General features: G+C 43.2%; 1 protein-coding gene across 4 annotated transcripts in view; it reads right to left on the minus strand.

Moving 5' to 3' along the window:
* Positions 1 to 7,500: 7,500 nt before the first annotated feature.
* Positions 7,501 to 16,219, minus strand: part of cpne8 (copine 8) — a 126,427-nt gene continuing 117,708 nt past the window's right edge. For all 4 annotated transcript variants that reach the window (XM_023952456.1, XM_023952457.1, XM_023952458.1 and 1 more), the window contains 3 exons: positions 13,245 to 13,302; positions 12,605 to 12,678; positions 7,501 to 9,734 (listed from right to left, as the gene is read on the minus strand). In XM_023952456.1, coding sequence (XP_023808224.1) covers positions 9,546 to 9,734; positions 12,605 to 12,678; positions 13,245 to 13,302 — 321 coding nt within the window. In that variant the 3' untranslated portion in view covers positions 7,501 to 9,545. The remainder of the gene's footprint in view (positions 9,735 to 12,604; positions 12,679 to 13,244; positions 13,303 to 16,219) is intronic.

The raw sequence follows: 16,219 nt of genomic DNA on the forward strand, positions 1-16,219 counted from the left end.
AGGTTTGTCCACTTTTCTGCTCCATACAGCCTGTGTTCACCTGTAGGGACTAGTTCTTAAGAAAGAGACAGGCAGGAAATCTCTGTGATACAAAAGATCATAACCTTCTTCTGACCCGGCTGAGAAGTCTAGTATCTCTGGTTCTGTTCTTAACTCTTTCACGGATCAAACATGTTTTTGTAAGTATGGATACATACGCCTCAAGAGTCCATGAAATAAGTTGTGAGGTTCTCCGATGATCAATTTTAAATGATAAAATGATGGAAGAGGACAAAAAAGAGAAATAGGAATTTGGTGAACCCTAGTGGCTGGGGGTGGGGAACCACGAACGAAAGCGAATGGGGAAAACACGACCCCTGGTGGACGCGTGTTTACACACATACCACCTCTCTTTGGATAGCATGAGGGCCATCTTGTTCAGCTATCCTTCCATTTATTCATTCATCAGTTTATTTGTTCAACCATACTCCCATTCTTCAATCATTTTGTTTGTTCATGCATCCTCCCATTCATGGATATATTACTTCATCCTCCCATCCATTGATCCATTTCTTCATCCATCCATTCCTTGATTCATTAACTAATTACACTTATCCATCCTCCCATTCATCAATCAGTTACTGGTTCATCCACCTGCCCATTCTTTGAATCATTTATTTATTCATCCATTCATTTATTTGTTCATCCATACCATACACCCAATTATTGATCAATTTAATCATCCATTCATCCTCCCATTCATTTATCCATCACTTATATATTCTTTCTATTCATTCACTTACCAGTTCATCTTTTCATCCAATGCTCTGTATTTCCTCCTCATTTGTCTCTTAACCTTCTTTTCATTCTCTCTGCCCATTCATTCATCCATCCATTCCATTTCCACGTATCTTGTCCCTATCCATCTTTCCCTTCATGTCTTCTTTCATCAGGCATCATCTGGGCTCTGCATTCACAATCAAATCATCAAAAACATCAGATTGAGCCCCCACACAGAATCTGCATCATCACATCTGCTGCAGGGCAGCCGCGTCCCATTTCTTGTGAGGGAAACATCTAAATTCAATCTTTCAACTGTCAGTAAATTCCAATTTTTTTTATCAGATTCATATCATTTCTGGCCTTAAAATATAGATTTATTATGTCTTTTCTGCCTGAGTATTGTTATGTTGTTGATCTAAAACTGATTTCCACTTATTTTTCAAGACTGCTTGTGCTTCTCCACGAGGAGGTAATTATCCATAATTCCATATTTAGCAGATGTCAAATCTTCCTCTATAGAATCTGCTGTTTACATGGCAGCAGATTACATGGGGACAAGAAGCCAACATGAACAATGTGTGAGCGCTCAGAAACCTGTTACTAAGTTACCAAGCATGTTTCTGTACAGTGAGGGGGAGTTTCAGCAACCAGCTCTAATTGGACAAATCTATTAAAGATATGTTTATGCTAAAGGTTTGGAGGGATCTATAGAAAGTATCTATACAGCCTGGCCAGGAACTATCAGGCCGGGTCAAAACAACAAGAGAAGAACATTCTGCGCTGTACAATCCTTATCAGGACAGTTCACTTATTAAAAGTTTATATTTCAAGTTTATATAATTGTTTATATAATTAACGTTATTTCAGTTTTGAACGTCTGGAACAAAACTTTTTACTTGTTACTTTGGATCAGCGGTTCGTGCTGCACGGCGGTTACTGACAAGAAGACGTGGCGTGTTTGCTTCGACTCAGAGGATGCTAGCAGCTGTAGCAATGAGGAGACGTCTGGTATGAAGGTACGCCGATACGTGTTTATGACATATAGATTGTTGGGAAAACAGTGAGAAGCAATGTGGATCACGTTAAAAGTTGTTTTACTGAGTCTGAATTCACCCGTCCACATTTTAATGAGTTGATGTGTCTCATCGTTGTGGTTTTATGACATTGGTTTAAGAGAATTCTGTTAACAAAACCACACGGTAGTCTTTAGGATGACGTCACAGCACGCCGCCTGCTTAACGAGACACAGAAAAGGATCTAAGAAGTGGGTTCAGTGGTATTAAAATAAATAAATGTTCCAACAAGTAAACAGTTGGACCATTTTTTCTGTTTGATAACACGACAACTGTTGCTTTATATTTGTCCACGGCTCATCTGTTGCTTCATTCTTATTCTGTTTACGTTGACTACGGTGGCCATTTTGGTTCAGTTGTTCCTCTCTGAGGACGGATTATATTCAAACTGAGGAATCTGAGAGCGAACCAAAGCTCAGTCTGATTGGAAACAAACCAAGACTTCCTCCAAAGACGGGTCTGACAGCAGTTTCTGGTCCAGGACCAGGGTCTTCTTGGGTGTATTCAGACTGAAAATCTGTTCTGGATTATCAGGGATAACGAACTCTGGTTCACTTTAAGCGGACCAAATGTATCCAGTCTGAATCCAGCCTAATTTTACTTGTCATACATTTAACCATTGTGCTATCTTAGATGACCCCCCCCCCTTCCATTGAGGTGTTCTCCCTACCGTGACAAAGGTGGATAAAGGTGGAAAGATTTCATGTAATCCATGGACACCAGTGAAGATCACAAATCATTGAAGATAAAAGGTTCAGAGCACTGTCTAGTGGGTCTAGATGACCCCACTCCCAATGGTAAAGTGCCTAGGATAGAACAAGGGTTACATAGACTCCTTGTTGCCAAGGGTGATTGGGAACCTACAGCTGGTAAGACTGGCAAGGAAGTAAGAACATGACAAAAATAAATTCAATCCCCCCCCCTACAGGACAGGTGTGCTTAGCTGTACCAGGCGGCAGCCATGGGGACCACCCTGCACCGGACACCAAGACACGGGCCAAGGACGAAGCCAGGGCCCCGAGAACCCAGCAGCCCCCCACCACCCAGCCGGCACCCCGTCTCCGCAAGCCAGCCCCGGCACCCGACCCAACCAACCCAGAGATCACAGCGCAACCACAGCTCTACCCCCCCCCCCCCCACTACTCCACCCTCTACAACTCTCCTCACCCGACATATTATGCAACCCCATCCCCCTTAATGCCCTCCCCACTCTGTGATGGGGAGGGAGAGCCCCAGAGGATCCCGGTGAGCCAGCCCCCAGGTCCGCCACCCATGCACTCTCGCACACATACTCACAACCTTACCAATTCAATTCAGTTTTACTTGTATAGCCCAAAATCACAACAACAGTTGTCTGGATGGGCTTCGTACCGGTAATTGTAAAGTAAACATGAACTCATAAGGATCAGGAATACGTAGAATTCAGACTAAACTACACTGGCATCCCTGCCCTTAGACCCCCCTTCTCTGAGGAAAAACTCCTAAAAAAAAAAATTCTAGGAAAAAAGCAGAAACCTCAGGGGGGTCCACATGAAGGAGGGATCGTCCTCCAGGATGGACAGACGATTTACAAGAACTCTTAGAGAGAATTAGCTTATCTAACTGTACAACTACGTGTTCACACAGTCCAGCAGACGAGCTTCATCCAGATGAGTGGGGGGACGGCTGAGGGCACGAAAAATCAAAGAAACATTACTCAAAGCTAAACTAAACTGCACAGTCTTTCCAGTAACCCTCCCCAAAAGAGCAAATTCCAGGTGACCAAACACAACACAACACCTGGGAAGAGGAGCAAAAACAAGACCAGGTTCCTGCTGCCCAGCAGCAGTGAAGGGAAACACATCCTCAGGAATAAGGCTGTCCCAAAGACCCTCCTCAAGACGGGGAACATGAAGGGGAGCGGGCCAGACAACTGTTTTCAGAAAGAGGCACATGTGGAGGTGGACAGGTTATACTTTTATGAACTGTTGATGTAGGATCCAACTTGCATGAGACCACAGTCCTCACAGTTTCCCTCCCTCTTTACATGTCAACTTTGCACTGACGCGTAACAAATAACTAACATGAAGTGTTTCATTTCAGTGCAAAACTGCTTTTCTCCGCTTCAGAATCCACTGGAATGACGTTATTGCCGTCAACGATTAAGGAGTCGCTGTAGTCGAAAGAAGGTCAACACTGGAGCTAAAGCTCTGATGTTAAAGGGTTAACTGACTAATAAATAACGCTTTAGTAAAAAGTAGGGTTCATTTTTGTAATCAGAAGTGATGCTGGTCTAGCATTGAGCAAGACAAATCTTGTTGATCTTGTTTGCATAAAAAACAGACTGGTACCGCTAAAAGCTAACGTTACTGTGCCTATGCTAACGCTCTGCCTTGCTAGTAACACGTAGAAAAACCACAATCTGACTCTGCTACATGTTGGCCGCGTTAGCATATGCACAATATCACCCAAACTTCTGACGCGATGATGCTTTGGTGAATGGTAGATTCTAGTCATTGGCCTTGATGGGGGGCTGTGACGTAGTATTCAAGGTCAGGATCGGTGACTTGCTTTGGTTGATTTTGAGACCGACCTGAGATCCAAATCAGCTCAACCCGTCAGTCTTGTCCTGTACGTGTCGGTGAATATGAGAGAGCAGAGCCAGATCATCAGCAAACTCGTTGTTGGCAATGTCAAGTTAAGTTTATTTGGGATATTCCTTCAGATTTATTGCTGAGTAAACCATTTCTTTTTACTTTAACTTCATATATAACTTTATTTAGTTAATTTTGTTTTGGTTTTTTTGAGTAATTCTATTCTTTTGAGTTTTCTGGGGCCTGATGACACATCATGAGTGGGAGGAGCTTGATTAGTTCCTGAACTCTTCCATTTATTTGAAGATGGAGGGGGGTTTCCTGTTGGGGGTCAGTTTTAGTTCAGTTGGTTTGAGCTTTTGTTATTGATTCTCTCAGTTACATTTTTGTTAAGTTGACCTCATTGTAATTTAAGCCAATTTTTCTGTTGGATGAAATAAAACCTCTTATGTGAAGATCTTTTTTGTCCTGTGGCTCAATCTCTGCAGAGCAGACCCTGACAAACTCCCTCCAGAGATTTTCTATGGGGTTGAGATCTGGAGACTGGTTAGGCCACTCCAGGACCTTGAAATCCCCCTCCCTCGTTACCCAGGCAACATGAATTTAGGATGGTTGTCATGCTGAAAGACCCAGCCATGTTTCATCTTCAACGCTGATGGAAGGAGGTTTTCATTCCAAATCTGACCATACATGGCTCCAATCATTCTTTCCTTTACATGGATCAGTCGTCCTGGTCTCTCTGCTGAAAAACAGCCCCACAGCATGATGCTTCCACCCCCATGCTTTACAGTAGGTCTCGTGTTCTTTGGATGCAGCTCAGCATTCTTCCTCCTCCAAACAGTAGAGTTCTAAAAAGTTCTATTGTGGTTTCATCTGACCATAGGACATTCTCCCAATCCTCTTCTGGATCCTCCAAATGCTCTCTGGCAGACAGGAGACGGTTCTGCACATGTACTGGCTTTAGCAGGGGGACACGTCTGGCCCTGCCGGGTTTGAGTCCCTGGTGGTGTAGTGTGTTACTGATGGTAGCCTTTGTTCCTTTGGTCCCAGCTCTCTGCAGGTCATTCACTAGGTCCACCATGGGATTCTGGGATTTTTGCTCACCGTTCTTGTGATCATTCTGACCCCATGGGGTGAGATCTTGGGGGGAGCCCCAGATGGAGGGAGATTCTCAGTGGTCTTGTATGTCTTCCATTTCCTAATAATTGATTTCTTCACACCAAGCTGCTTACCTGTTCTGTCCTGGGCTGCCCACTGGACTTTGTGGAGGAAGTGGGTGAAAGGAGGATGTTGACCAAGTTAACATCCATCATGGACAACACCTCTCACCCACTACATCAGACAGTGGAGGCACTGAGCAGCTCTTTCAGTGGCAGACTGTTACACCCCCCATGCAGGAAGGAACGGTTCAGGAGGTCATTCATCCCAACAGCTGTAAGATTGTACAATAACACAGTTTAAATAAGCATGTACAAACCGGTAATCATGTATCCATAGACCATCTATATATTATGTGTTTTTACTTTATTTAATTTTATTATTAGGCATAACATGTGTTATGTTGTAATAGTGTACATAATTTATTACTTACTTACTTTTACTTTTTTCTATTTTTGCACATTTTTTTGTATTTGCATACCTGCACATTTGGGAACACCCCTCACTTTTGCACATTGCTGTCACTTTTCTTTTCTCTGCTCTTTGGAACTGCTGTGACAATTGAATTTCCCCAATGTGGGATCAATAAAGAATATCTATCTATCTATCTATCTACCTGTAGCAGATTCAGTTTTCCAGCCTGGTGCAGGTCAACAATCTGGTTTCTGGTGTCCTTAGACAGCTCTTTGGTCTTGGTCATTGTAGAGTTTGGAGTGTGACTGTGTGAGGTTGTGGACAGATGTCTTTTCTATACATAACCAGTTCCAACAGGTGACATTAATACAGGTAACAGTGGAGGACAGAGGATCCTCTACAGAAGAAGTTACAGGTCTGTGAGAGACAGAAATCTAGCTTGTTTGTTTATTGACCAAATATCCATTTTACACCATTTACAAATAAATTCTTTAAAAAAATCAGAAAATGTGATATTCTGGATTCTTGGCATATTGTGTTCCTCATTGTTGAGGTTTACCGATGATGAACATGCCTCTCATCTTTTTAAGTTGGAGAACGTAACCCTTGTGCTATCTTAGATGACCCCCCCCCCTTCCATTTGGCGTGTTCTCCCTACCATGACAAAGGTGGATAAAGGTGGAAAGATTTCATGTAATCCATGGACACCAGTGAAGATCACAAATCATTGAAGAAAAAAGGTTCAGAGCTCTGTCTAGTGGGTCTGGATGACCCCACTGTCTAGTGGGTCTAGATGTCCCAACTCCCAATGGTAAAGTGTCTAGGATAGAACAAGGGTTAAACAGTTGGTGGCTGACTGAATACTCCCATAGAGCCTGTCATGTCTCGTCAGTCTTATGTCCTGAGTTGTGCGCTTTTGGTTTATGTCTGTCACTTCTGTTGTCTCGTGTTGCACTTCCTGTTTTATTTTGAAACACTAACTCTCCTCTCGTTTTAGGCCTTGTTACTTCCTGCAGTTAACTGCTCCCTACAGGTGTGACTGTGTAATCTTCCCTGATTGTTTCCACCTGTGTTTCCCTTCCTCATGAGTCTCCCCTTGTCCTGTGCCAGTTTGTTGGGTTGTATCCTGTGTCTTAGCCATAGCAACCACAGTAACCATAGCAACCATAGCAAAGATTAAAGCTCTTAAACTCTGCATCTGAGTCTCAGCCCTGAGTTCTGTCTTGACAGAGTTGGACGTAACGCTGAACTCTCACTATCAAATGTGTTCGTCTTTGTCACAATAAACCTCATAATAAATGAGGACAATCAGCCGCAGCATCTGTCAAAGGTCACGATGAGAAGCTGAATAAAAATAAAGATTCCCATCAACCCCCAGTGGATCGGAGCCCCAAACGGGGGCAGTGACAGCTGCACCGCTGCAGACTGCTAACGAGACAAAACATTTAGAAAGAACCCCCCAATTTTGGGGAAAAAACCTGACATAAACATGAAAGATTTTATAAATGAAAACAGAAATATTTCGTTTGATATGAATATTTATTGAAAAATTCCATTGTTCAATACAGAAATAGTCATCTATGTATTAACAGGCAATCAGAACTGCAGCCATGCGTGATTCATCACATTTTTCAAAAGGAGAGATTTTTATTTCTCTGAAAAAACAAACACTGGAAAACAATAGAAACACAAAATAGATACCAATCAATTCCTTGAAGGAACAAATGCTGACTGGAAAGAAGGCATCGCACGATTCCCAGAAGATCAGTGAACGTTTTTAAGGCCATTTAGTACAGTAAAGTTTTAGAAAGACTTCAAGAACACAAAAGCAGGAACCGCTGCTTCCTGTGTGAAACTGTCCATGCAAAACCAAAGTGACGAGCACACACACACACACACACACCAGAGTTTTTGGATATCTTCTGCCTACAAAGGTCTATGTTTAACACCTCACTTGGTCTAAGAAAATACTTGTATAAAGGTACCTCAAAGTACATTAAAAATACATGCATGCGCACACTTCTATATGCTGAGCCGCGTCAATACAACTGTTTGTTTGTGTGCATGGAATAGTTAAGGTTGTGTACTTTGTCGACGTATGGAAGCAGACTGGTTACGAAAAAAATTCTGAAGGTTATATTTTTACATATTTATTTTAAGTCATTCAATTTTTATTAAAAACAATTGAGAAATTATGAGTTTCCCTTAGAAATTGTATGAAATTTACAGTTTTCTGGAAAAGTTTTTGCACAAATTTAGTACAAAATGTTTGAGTTAAAGGACTTCTACCACGTCAAATCAATTCTTTAACATTTTAAGTGTTTTATGATGTTTTTTCCTCACTATAAACAACCCAAAGTGGTATTTTGATACTTCATGTGTTTCTGAGGATTCCTCTAAGAATCTGCCCTCTGAGCTCCAGCCCCTCCCAATCCATCAAAACCAGCGGGTCCTCACATTGTGACATCACAAAGTAAGGAACCGCCCCTTACAGGAAGAGTCTGCGCTGCTAGCCCCGCCCCCAGGCTAACAGACACACCCACTTTCTCTGATTGGCTACAATTCTTTCCTTCATAAGCATCATACGAACATCCGTCTCTGCAGAAGTTCACATGTTGTTGATCAGGTAAAATATCATCATCTAGACAAACCTTTGGAAAACAGTCGCTTCAGTGACGACAAAAACATGACAGAAACATACAAACATAAATGTGCACACGTTCACAGCTGCACCAACGAAGAAGAAACCAAAAGATCAAAGGGAAAAATGTCGTTTTTGCACATTTTTGACACTGGGCTTTCTGTGATTCTGACAGCAGCTGCTGCTGGTTTGAAGATGGCGGGAAGGAGATGAAAGGTTTGGAACCGAGACACCGGAGGAGAACTTCCAGGATGGAAAACTCTGGATGAAAAGGAGGAAGTGCAATGACACCAGGGGAGTTTAGGTGTGAAAAGGAGAAAGCATGTTGGATGGAGACGCCACGGCAACATGGTAGACCCCCCCACGGCCGGATGGGTGTGATCAACTACATGCATGCACTGAGGCTACACTCATGCAAAACGGCTTCACACAAGCACTAGATTTACGGTACAGAAAGGCTACCGGGACCTGCACCACTGACCCCCACCGATGGGGGCCAGGAAGTTCGGCAGGAGTCCGAGCTCCGGCTCCACACTAGAAAAGTACCAACAGTAGAAAGATTTCCTAGGATTTTCTGTAAACAGTTTTGAGCGAGCGAGTGCAGAGAACGACACACAGAAGTCACGCATGCCCAGTTATTTACAGGAGTTAGCTTAAGATCAAGAGATGGATCACTCTCTTTGATGTTTGCCCCGCCCCCTCACAGAGTCTGTCATCGTTCTCTTCCTCAGACTAAAAATCTTTCCTGGATTACTCGTCAGCGTTGGTTTCTGTGTCGATGGTTTCTTTCCTCCGGTCCGGCACGCCACCTTCCTGAACAACGACCACGGCGTCCGCGGTGGCGCCGTGTGGTTAGCAGCCCCGAGCAGGACATGGAAGAATTGAACGTGTTTAGGAGTTTGTCTGCCAAAGGCGCCTTCGGCTTCAGATCTGCGTTTGGATGAGCTGTGCCGGCGGGGTGTAGGGAGGCGGCGCCGGAGACGGTTTTATGCCACGCGTCCGCATGTAGGACAGGAACTGGTCTGGGATCTCAGCCAGGACGTCTTTGGCCAGCCGGGCCATGCTCAGGACATGGTTCCCAGTCCGGTCCATGTAGTCTCTGAAGGGGACGAACTGAAGAGGAGGCACAAGGAGCACAGGTGAGCAGATTGAAAGTCCCGCCCCCATCACCTTTCATCTAGTAGAAGTGTCCTCAGTGCTGTCCTCACTGTAAAATCTGCTCCTGATTCACAAAGATTTCTATAAAGAAACACTCTGAAAGGCTTTTAAGCTTAATGTCTCTATATGGAAAGTTCTGAGTCATTTGGGGAATTCGTCCTGGACAAAGTCTCAGGTGTTTTCCAGGTATTCTCCTCCAACAGCCAAACGTAATGAAAATGAAAGGTTGATGTGTCCCTGATCAGCTCAGGAAGAGGGAGGTGTCAAAGCTAAAGCTAGCTGGCTCTGGTTGTCATGTGAAGCCCCCATGGTTTATACCAAAGGTTTGTGGTGACACCCCAGCACTGGCAGCAGGAAATAGTCTGGTCCCGTTTGAAAAAACCCTGTTTGGAGAAAGTCTTTCTGTGTTTGAGGCTAAACTTCCTTTTGATTTTATCTGTCTGCATTTCCTTTCAGACAAAACAGAAGACAAAGGGGGGGGGGGGGGGTAGTAGAGTGGGGGGGGGGTAAAGAAGTAGCAGGGGGTACTTTTACACACAAAAGTAGGATTAATGGTAGATGTTTATCAGAATGGTTGGTCTGTCCACAGACACCAACATATTCCACATTCCCCTTTGTGGGATCAATAAAGTTCTATCCAATAAACACCTAAAATACTTTGTCCAATAGAACAAAAATGTGGAGTTATTCCTTTATAAAGTCGCTTTTTTTGTCCTGTTGGTAGAAATGTGTCTTTATTTCCTATTTTACGGTCGTTTCCTTAATGCATTGTGTCTGATATGCTGTCAATAAGGTAATCAGTCAGAAACTGCTTTATTGATCCTCCTGCTGTGTGATCGATCACAAACAGGAAGCTGTCGTCCCTGCAGGACGTCTGAAGCCGTGTGCTCAGGTCCTGGAAGTGCAGTGTGAAAGCAAAGCAGACGGTCTTTATTGAATGTTCTTGGACACGTTTAGCTAAACACAACAGGAATACTCGTCTTCACATAAAAAGGGACTTCAGTCAAAGTCATTTGTGCATCTGGAGTTTAAAACCCCCCATCAAAGATCTACAGTTTTTGAAATGTACTTTTAAGAAAAAACAGCAAAAGGGTAAATTTGCTGCTCTGCTGTAAGGAAATAGTCTTGATCTTTTATTTCCTGAACACTGATTTGGACCCAGCAGTTCACGTCCTTAAAGCGTCTCTGGATTAAAAAAGCTTTTTTCATTCTGGAACAATCCTCAGTTTTCTCTGCAGTCGTGTGTTTTTGGTGCCGGCTCGTCAAAAGCGTCTAATGACGCCTCAGTAGGAGGCGGCGGGAGAGCAGAACCAATCAGAAAGGTCAGAGTGCGACTTCACTGTGGTTCAATCAAGGAGTTCCTGCCAACACCTAAAAACACAAACTCCAAAAAGAGCTCATTAAAACGTTTTTAGTAAACTAAAAAGAAAGACCATAAATGGGTTTTAAGGACCAATCCAGATTTCTAACACCTCAACAGCGTTCATGTGTCTCCTGAAGCTCCACCTGCCTGAAAACAATAGAGATAAAGGAGCAGAAAGGTTCAGAAGTGAACTGCATCCTCATGGTTCATCAGCTCTGCTCTCCTTCCTTAAGCTGCTCTGAAGACGCTTTGGTGAAAGCATGTTTGGTTCTTTGTCTGTCCTGACTTATTTCTCTGGATTTTAGACTTCAGCTGGAAGTCCTCCCAATCCTCCTAAGTGGACTTCAGTGTTCTTCTCCGACCTTGAACATCAGGAAGTATCTTCAACACAATCTGAGGGGTTAAACCCTTTAGCCTGATAGCTAACATCTTCTCCAGTGCCTCTACGGGTCCAGAGGATCCAGAAGTCTCCTCAGCTTCACTCTCATTTCTCTTTTCCAGCGTGTCTGTCACTCTGAGGTTCTGCTTCCACCTTCCACCATGTGGACGTCTTCTACATAGCAGCCTGCAGAGCCACGGCGAAGATCCACAAAGGATCACAAAGGCAGAAGGGATCCAGCTCTGGCTGTGAGGCTCCATCCTTGAGATGGACTAGATGTGACAAAACCCAGAAAAAGCTAAACGTGTGACTTCCCAGACACGCCTGGGGGGGCTTCTGATGAGGCGCTGGATGGTCTTTTGGACCAAAGCATCCACCAACAGTCTGTGGTGAACCCGGTGTTGTCCTGGATGGGGAACAGACGGGCCGGTCCGTGACATCAGAACCTCTGTGTGGCAGAAACTGAGCTCCAGCATTGTCTCCATCAGGGGGGTCCAGGACCAATCACACACCAGCTTCTGGTCCCACCAGGGGTCTGAGAATCTCTGGGAATCTAATGTCAGTCAGGCTACCTGTGGTGAGAACCGCCGGCGGAGCAACGGCCAAAGAAACGCCACCCAAAGCCTTCCTGCCCTGATTATTTTAGGCAGCATAAGTGCAGACAGAAGAGTGGGAACTGCTGTGAGGCAGAAATGAGGGTTCATTTCTGCACAGTTATCTATTTTATGCAGATTATCATTGTAATGACAATCCAGACTTAAGAACATTTGGCAGTTTTTCATCTGAATCGACTAAAAAGTTCTACAAATCCTGCAAATATTTTCAGAAAAGTCCCAATAAATCTGCAGATTTCTGTGCAAAAAGAAAACATAAAATGTATGAATGTATAGTTTTCACTGAAAAAAGACCCATCAAAATTCATGAGGAAAAACAAAATAAGCTGAAGAGGTCAAAGTGTTGAACTGTGTGACTTTCTGCCCAGCGTTTGTCAAGCTAAGCTCATCTTTAGCTCTACAAAAAGAATCTAAATCTGAAAGGACGACCACCACAGACGGATGAAAAGGGAAACCGGACGACCCAAACCTGGACGATGTCTCTCTCTGCCAGTCTTCCTCTGGATGAGATCCGAACTTCATCGCCGTCCAGCTCCACCATCGCTGTGAAGAACGGACGCATGTGAACAACCACTGAACAGAGAGGAGGAGCCTAAACGGCCCTAAAATGGGGGTTCAGGCTGCTGGGGGGTCGCAGAGGAGCGGTAAAAACAGAACATACGACTGTCACGCGTGTGGTGAGCCTCACATGAGTTATGACCTGCAGGGGAAGCTGTGGTACAGTGTCCGTACACCACACTCTAGTCATTAGTGAGATGGCCCTTACCGACCACATCTAAATGCTTGAACGCATGTGACACGTGCGTGTCACGTGTCACATGCGTGTCACATGGGTGTCCGTAGGACGCCCACGCAGACAGCGCTCGGTCTCATTTATAACAGTCAGACTGAGCCGGAGCAGCAACGTCCCTTCTTGCAGATGTAGGAGGGAAAACGTTCAAATCCAGCAGGAGTCTGGCCTACTTCAGCCTTACGTGTTCAGTCTTCACACAGACGTGTTGCTCACGGCATGGCTGTGAACAGGAGCATCTTACAGTCCACTATCACAGACAGCGTTCAGCCATACGGAGGCTGTGGCTGCAGAACAAACCATTCCTGAACATTCTCACCGTCAAACTCTGCCGGGCCAACGCCGACGATGAGGATGGACATCGGCAGACCGGAGGCCTGAGAAAAAACACCAAACATTGGATTATTTCCAAAGGCTTTTCTAAACACACACTGGATGAAACATTTGTGTGGATTTTCTAATTCTTAGCCGTGACCTCAACATGAAACATGAACATTTATTAAGAACTAAAGGTTTTACCGTAACAGTGAAAGATTCACATTTTGTGTCAGATTAAACAGTTCTATTGTTGTTACCTTCCAAAAACACATTATAAATTTTATAAATTCTATTTCAGCCACCAACAGTGACACTGGAAAGCCTTATATAAGTAAACACCAGTTAACACCATATTTTTTACTTTTATGGCTTATTTTCACAGATCAATTGAATCACACAAGAAAAATGTATTTTGGGTTATCAAAACAGTTAAGCTGCATATTTAGATTCACAAAGTTAACTTTGGTGGAACCCTTGTGTTATCCTATGACCCCCCCCCCCCTTCCATTGACGTGTTGTCCCTACCATGACAAAGGTGGATAAAGGTGGAAAGATTTCATGTAATCCATGGACACCAGTGAAGATCACAAATCATTGAAGAAAAAAGGTTCAGAGCTCTGTCTAGTGGGTCTAGATGACCCCACTGTCTAGTGGGTCTAGATGACCCCACTGTCTAGTGCTAATTGTAGATGCAAATGATTTTTATAAAGAAGAAATACATAAAGCAATTACCTATTAAAACATTACTTTTGCAATTCTTTGTCTGAGGAAATTAGATTTTTTTCATGGCAATTTTGATTTTTTCCTTTATTTTCTTTTTTGTTGTTGTTTTTGTTCAATGTAACTAAAATATACTTCGTATTTCATCAAAGTTCTTATTCCTTTTATGTTCATTTGAGCTTCTATTGTGATTTTTCTTGCAGTTACAAACCCTGAAGAAGTCCTGCACTGTTACCAAACTCTGCTGAAGGAATTTCCACGGACAAAAAGTACGACCCCACATATTCTAGTGTAATATAGACAAAAATACAATAGATTTGACTGCAACTATTGCAGAAAAGACTTTGGCTAGAAAGGGTGAGGATCTGGGGCCATTTCCTGTTTTCACGGTGGGTGACAAACTCATGAGTTATGCAAAGGAGTGTGAATCATTCCTGGAACAGCACAAAACTCTGGAAGAAAAGATAAATATTATGTAAAATAATTTGTTCTTTGGAATCCTCCTTTTCACTGTTTTATTGAGAACTTCAAACTAATTTCATTGTGATTACACTTTGTATGCTGCAGAAGTGTATCATTAAAGATTGTTGTTTTCACTGCTGTCTTGTTTCTCTTTAAATTTGCCACATTTTACAAGAAGTAATCAGGCCAGAACATGTTTTTACACTGCAGTTACTTCACCTTTACCAACAGGTTAGCATTGTCTCCTTTGGCAAGGTCAGAAGACCAAGTGTGTATGTACACTATACAGGAAGGTAATACTTGAACATACCCTGCATTTACTACTGAAAGTACCATGTAGTTTAGTGGAAATAGGGCTGACTTTCTTTTACAGTCTAGTTTCATTGTACTTAAGGGGTAGTTTCTGTGGTAAATTCATGGTAAATACCATGAAACATACGAGTGCAGACCTAAAGGTCAAGGTACTTTATTTGTACTTACCTTGTTCTTACATGTGGTAAGTACCACAAAAGACACCATTGCACAACATGTAAATACCCAGTAAGTATATTAAAGATACCCAGTATGTACCACATAGGTATGAACCAAATAGTACCACATAAATATACAGTAAATACCATGTAAGTACAGAGTAGACACAAAAAAGTGCCCAGTAAGTCCCATAAAAAGTACCAAGTAAACACCGTGAAAGTACCCAGTAGTTACACTATAAGTACCATATAAATACCACTTAAGTACACTGTAAGTACTGTACTGTAAAAGAAAGTGTTACCACTAATTTCTTTCTTCCAGAGAGAAGCTGAAAATCCAAGGAAGGACCGTGTGGTCCAGATCCATCGGTTCAGTGGACAAACACTGAAATGCAGCATAATTACCATTATTATCATCATAATTATTATCATTATTATTATCATTATTATTATCATTATTATTATCATTATTATTATCATTATTATTATCATTATTATGCACTTCTTCTGCCTCATCTCTTTGTTCCTCAGAGGTCTATCAGGATTCTTCTAAAGAGTCCTCAAAAGAGAAGGACTGAAACGCTGACGACGCTGTGATTTTTGTGACAGGCTGACTTGGATGTTTGGTCAGCGTTCTCTGAGCTGAGGCGTCTCCTTCCAGAACATCAACTATGGTTCAGGGACACAGCAGAGCTCCGTTTTCCTGCAGCGATACAAACACTGACCCCCTAAATGCAGCGAGGTGACTCAGTCTCTGTGGTCTGAGGGATCCGCATGGACGATGAGCTGACTCTACTGCTGTCTATCTGGGGTCTGTGATTTTTGTGACAAAGATCCTCTGACTTCCGGTTTGAAGCTGGTTTAAAAATGAAAGTTTGCCAGGTAACCTTGAGATGTCCTGTGATAAATGGTCTTATTCACTAACATACCGCTCTGAACGGACTACAAAATCCTTCCATAGTCTCAAGGATTGTGCCTTAAGCTACGTTCACGCCGTATGCGATGCCCGTGTCCAGGGCGTCCAGTTTCAATGTTGAGTCAATGTACAGTTGGTCCTGGTCCTGCGGTGCATTTTCAACGTCCGGCCCAGTGCGGCGGTCTTGCAGCAATGCATTATGGGTGTTGACAGAGAGGCAGATTTGATGTGCCGACTCAAAAATCCTCCTTGCTTGTGTTTGTTGAGGGGAACTAGTTTTCTGTGGTACGCGGCGCTCAGAATCTGCATGCTGGATTGTTGGAGCATTATGGGTACTGTAGTCAGGAGTCTGGCGGAGTGATACGTTCTGTGCTTCAGCACGATGAGGGGAAAAAGTGGATGTTTTGA

Source organism: Oryzias latipes, chromosome 23, assembly GCF_002234675.1.
Source record: "Oryzias latipes chromosome 23, ASM223467v1".
Lineage (NCBI taxonomy): Eukaryota > Metazoa > Chordata > Actinopteri > Beloniformes > Adrianichthyidae > Oryzias > Oryzias latipes.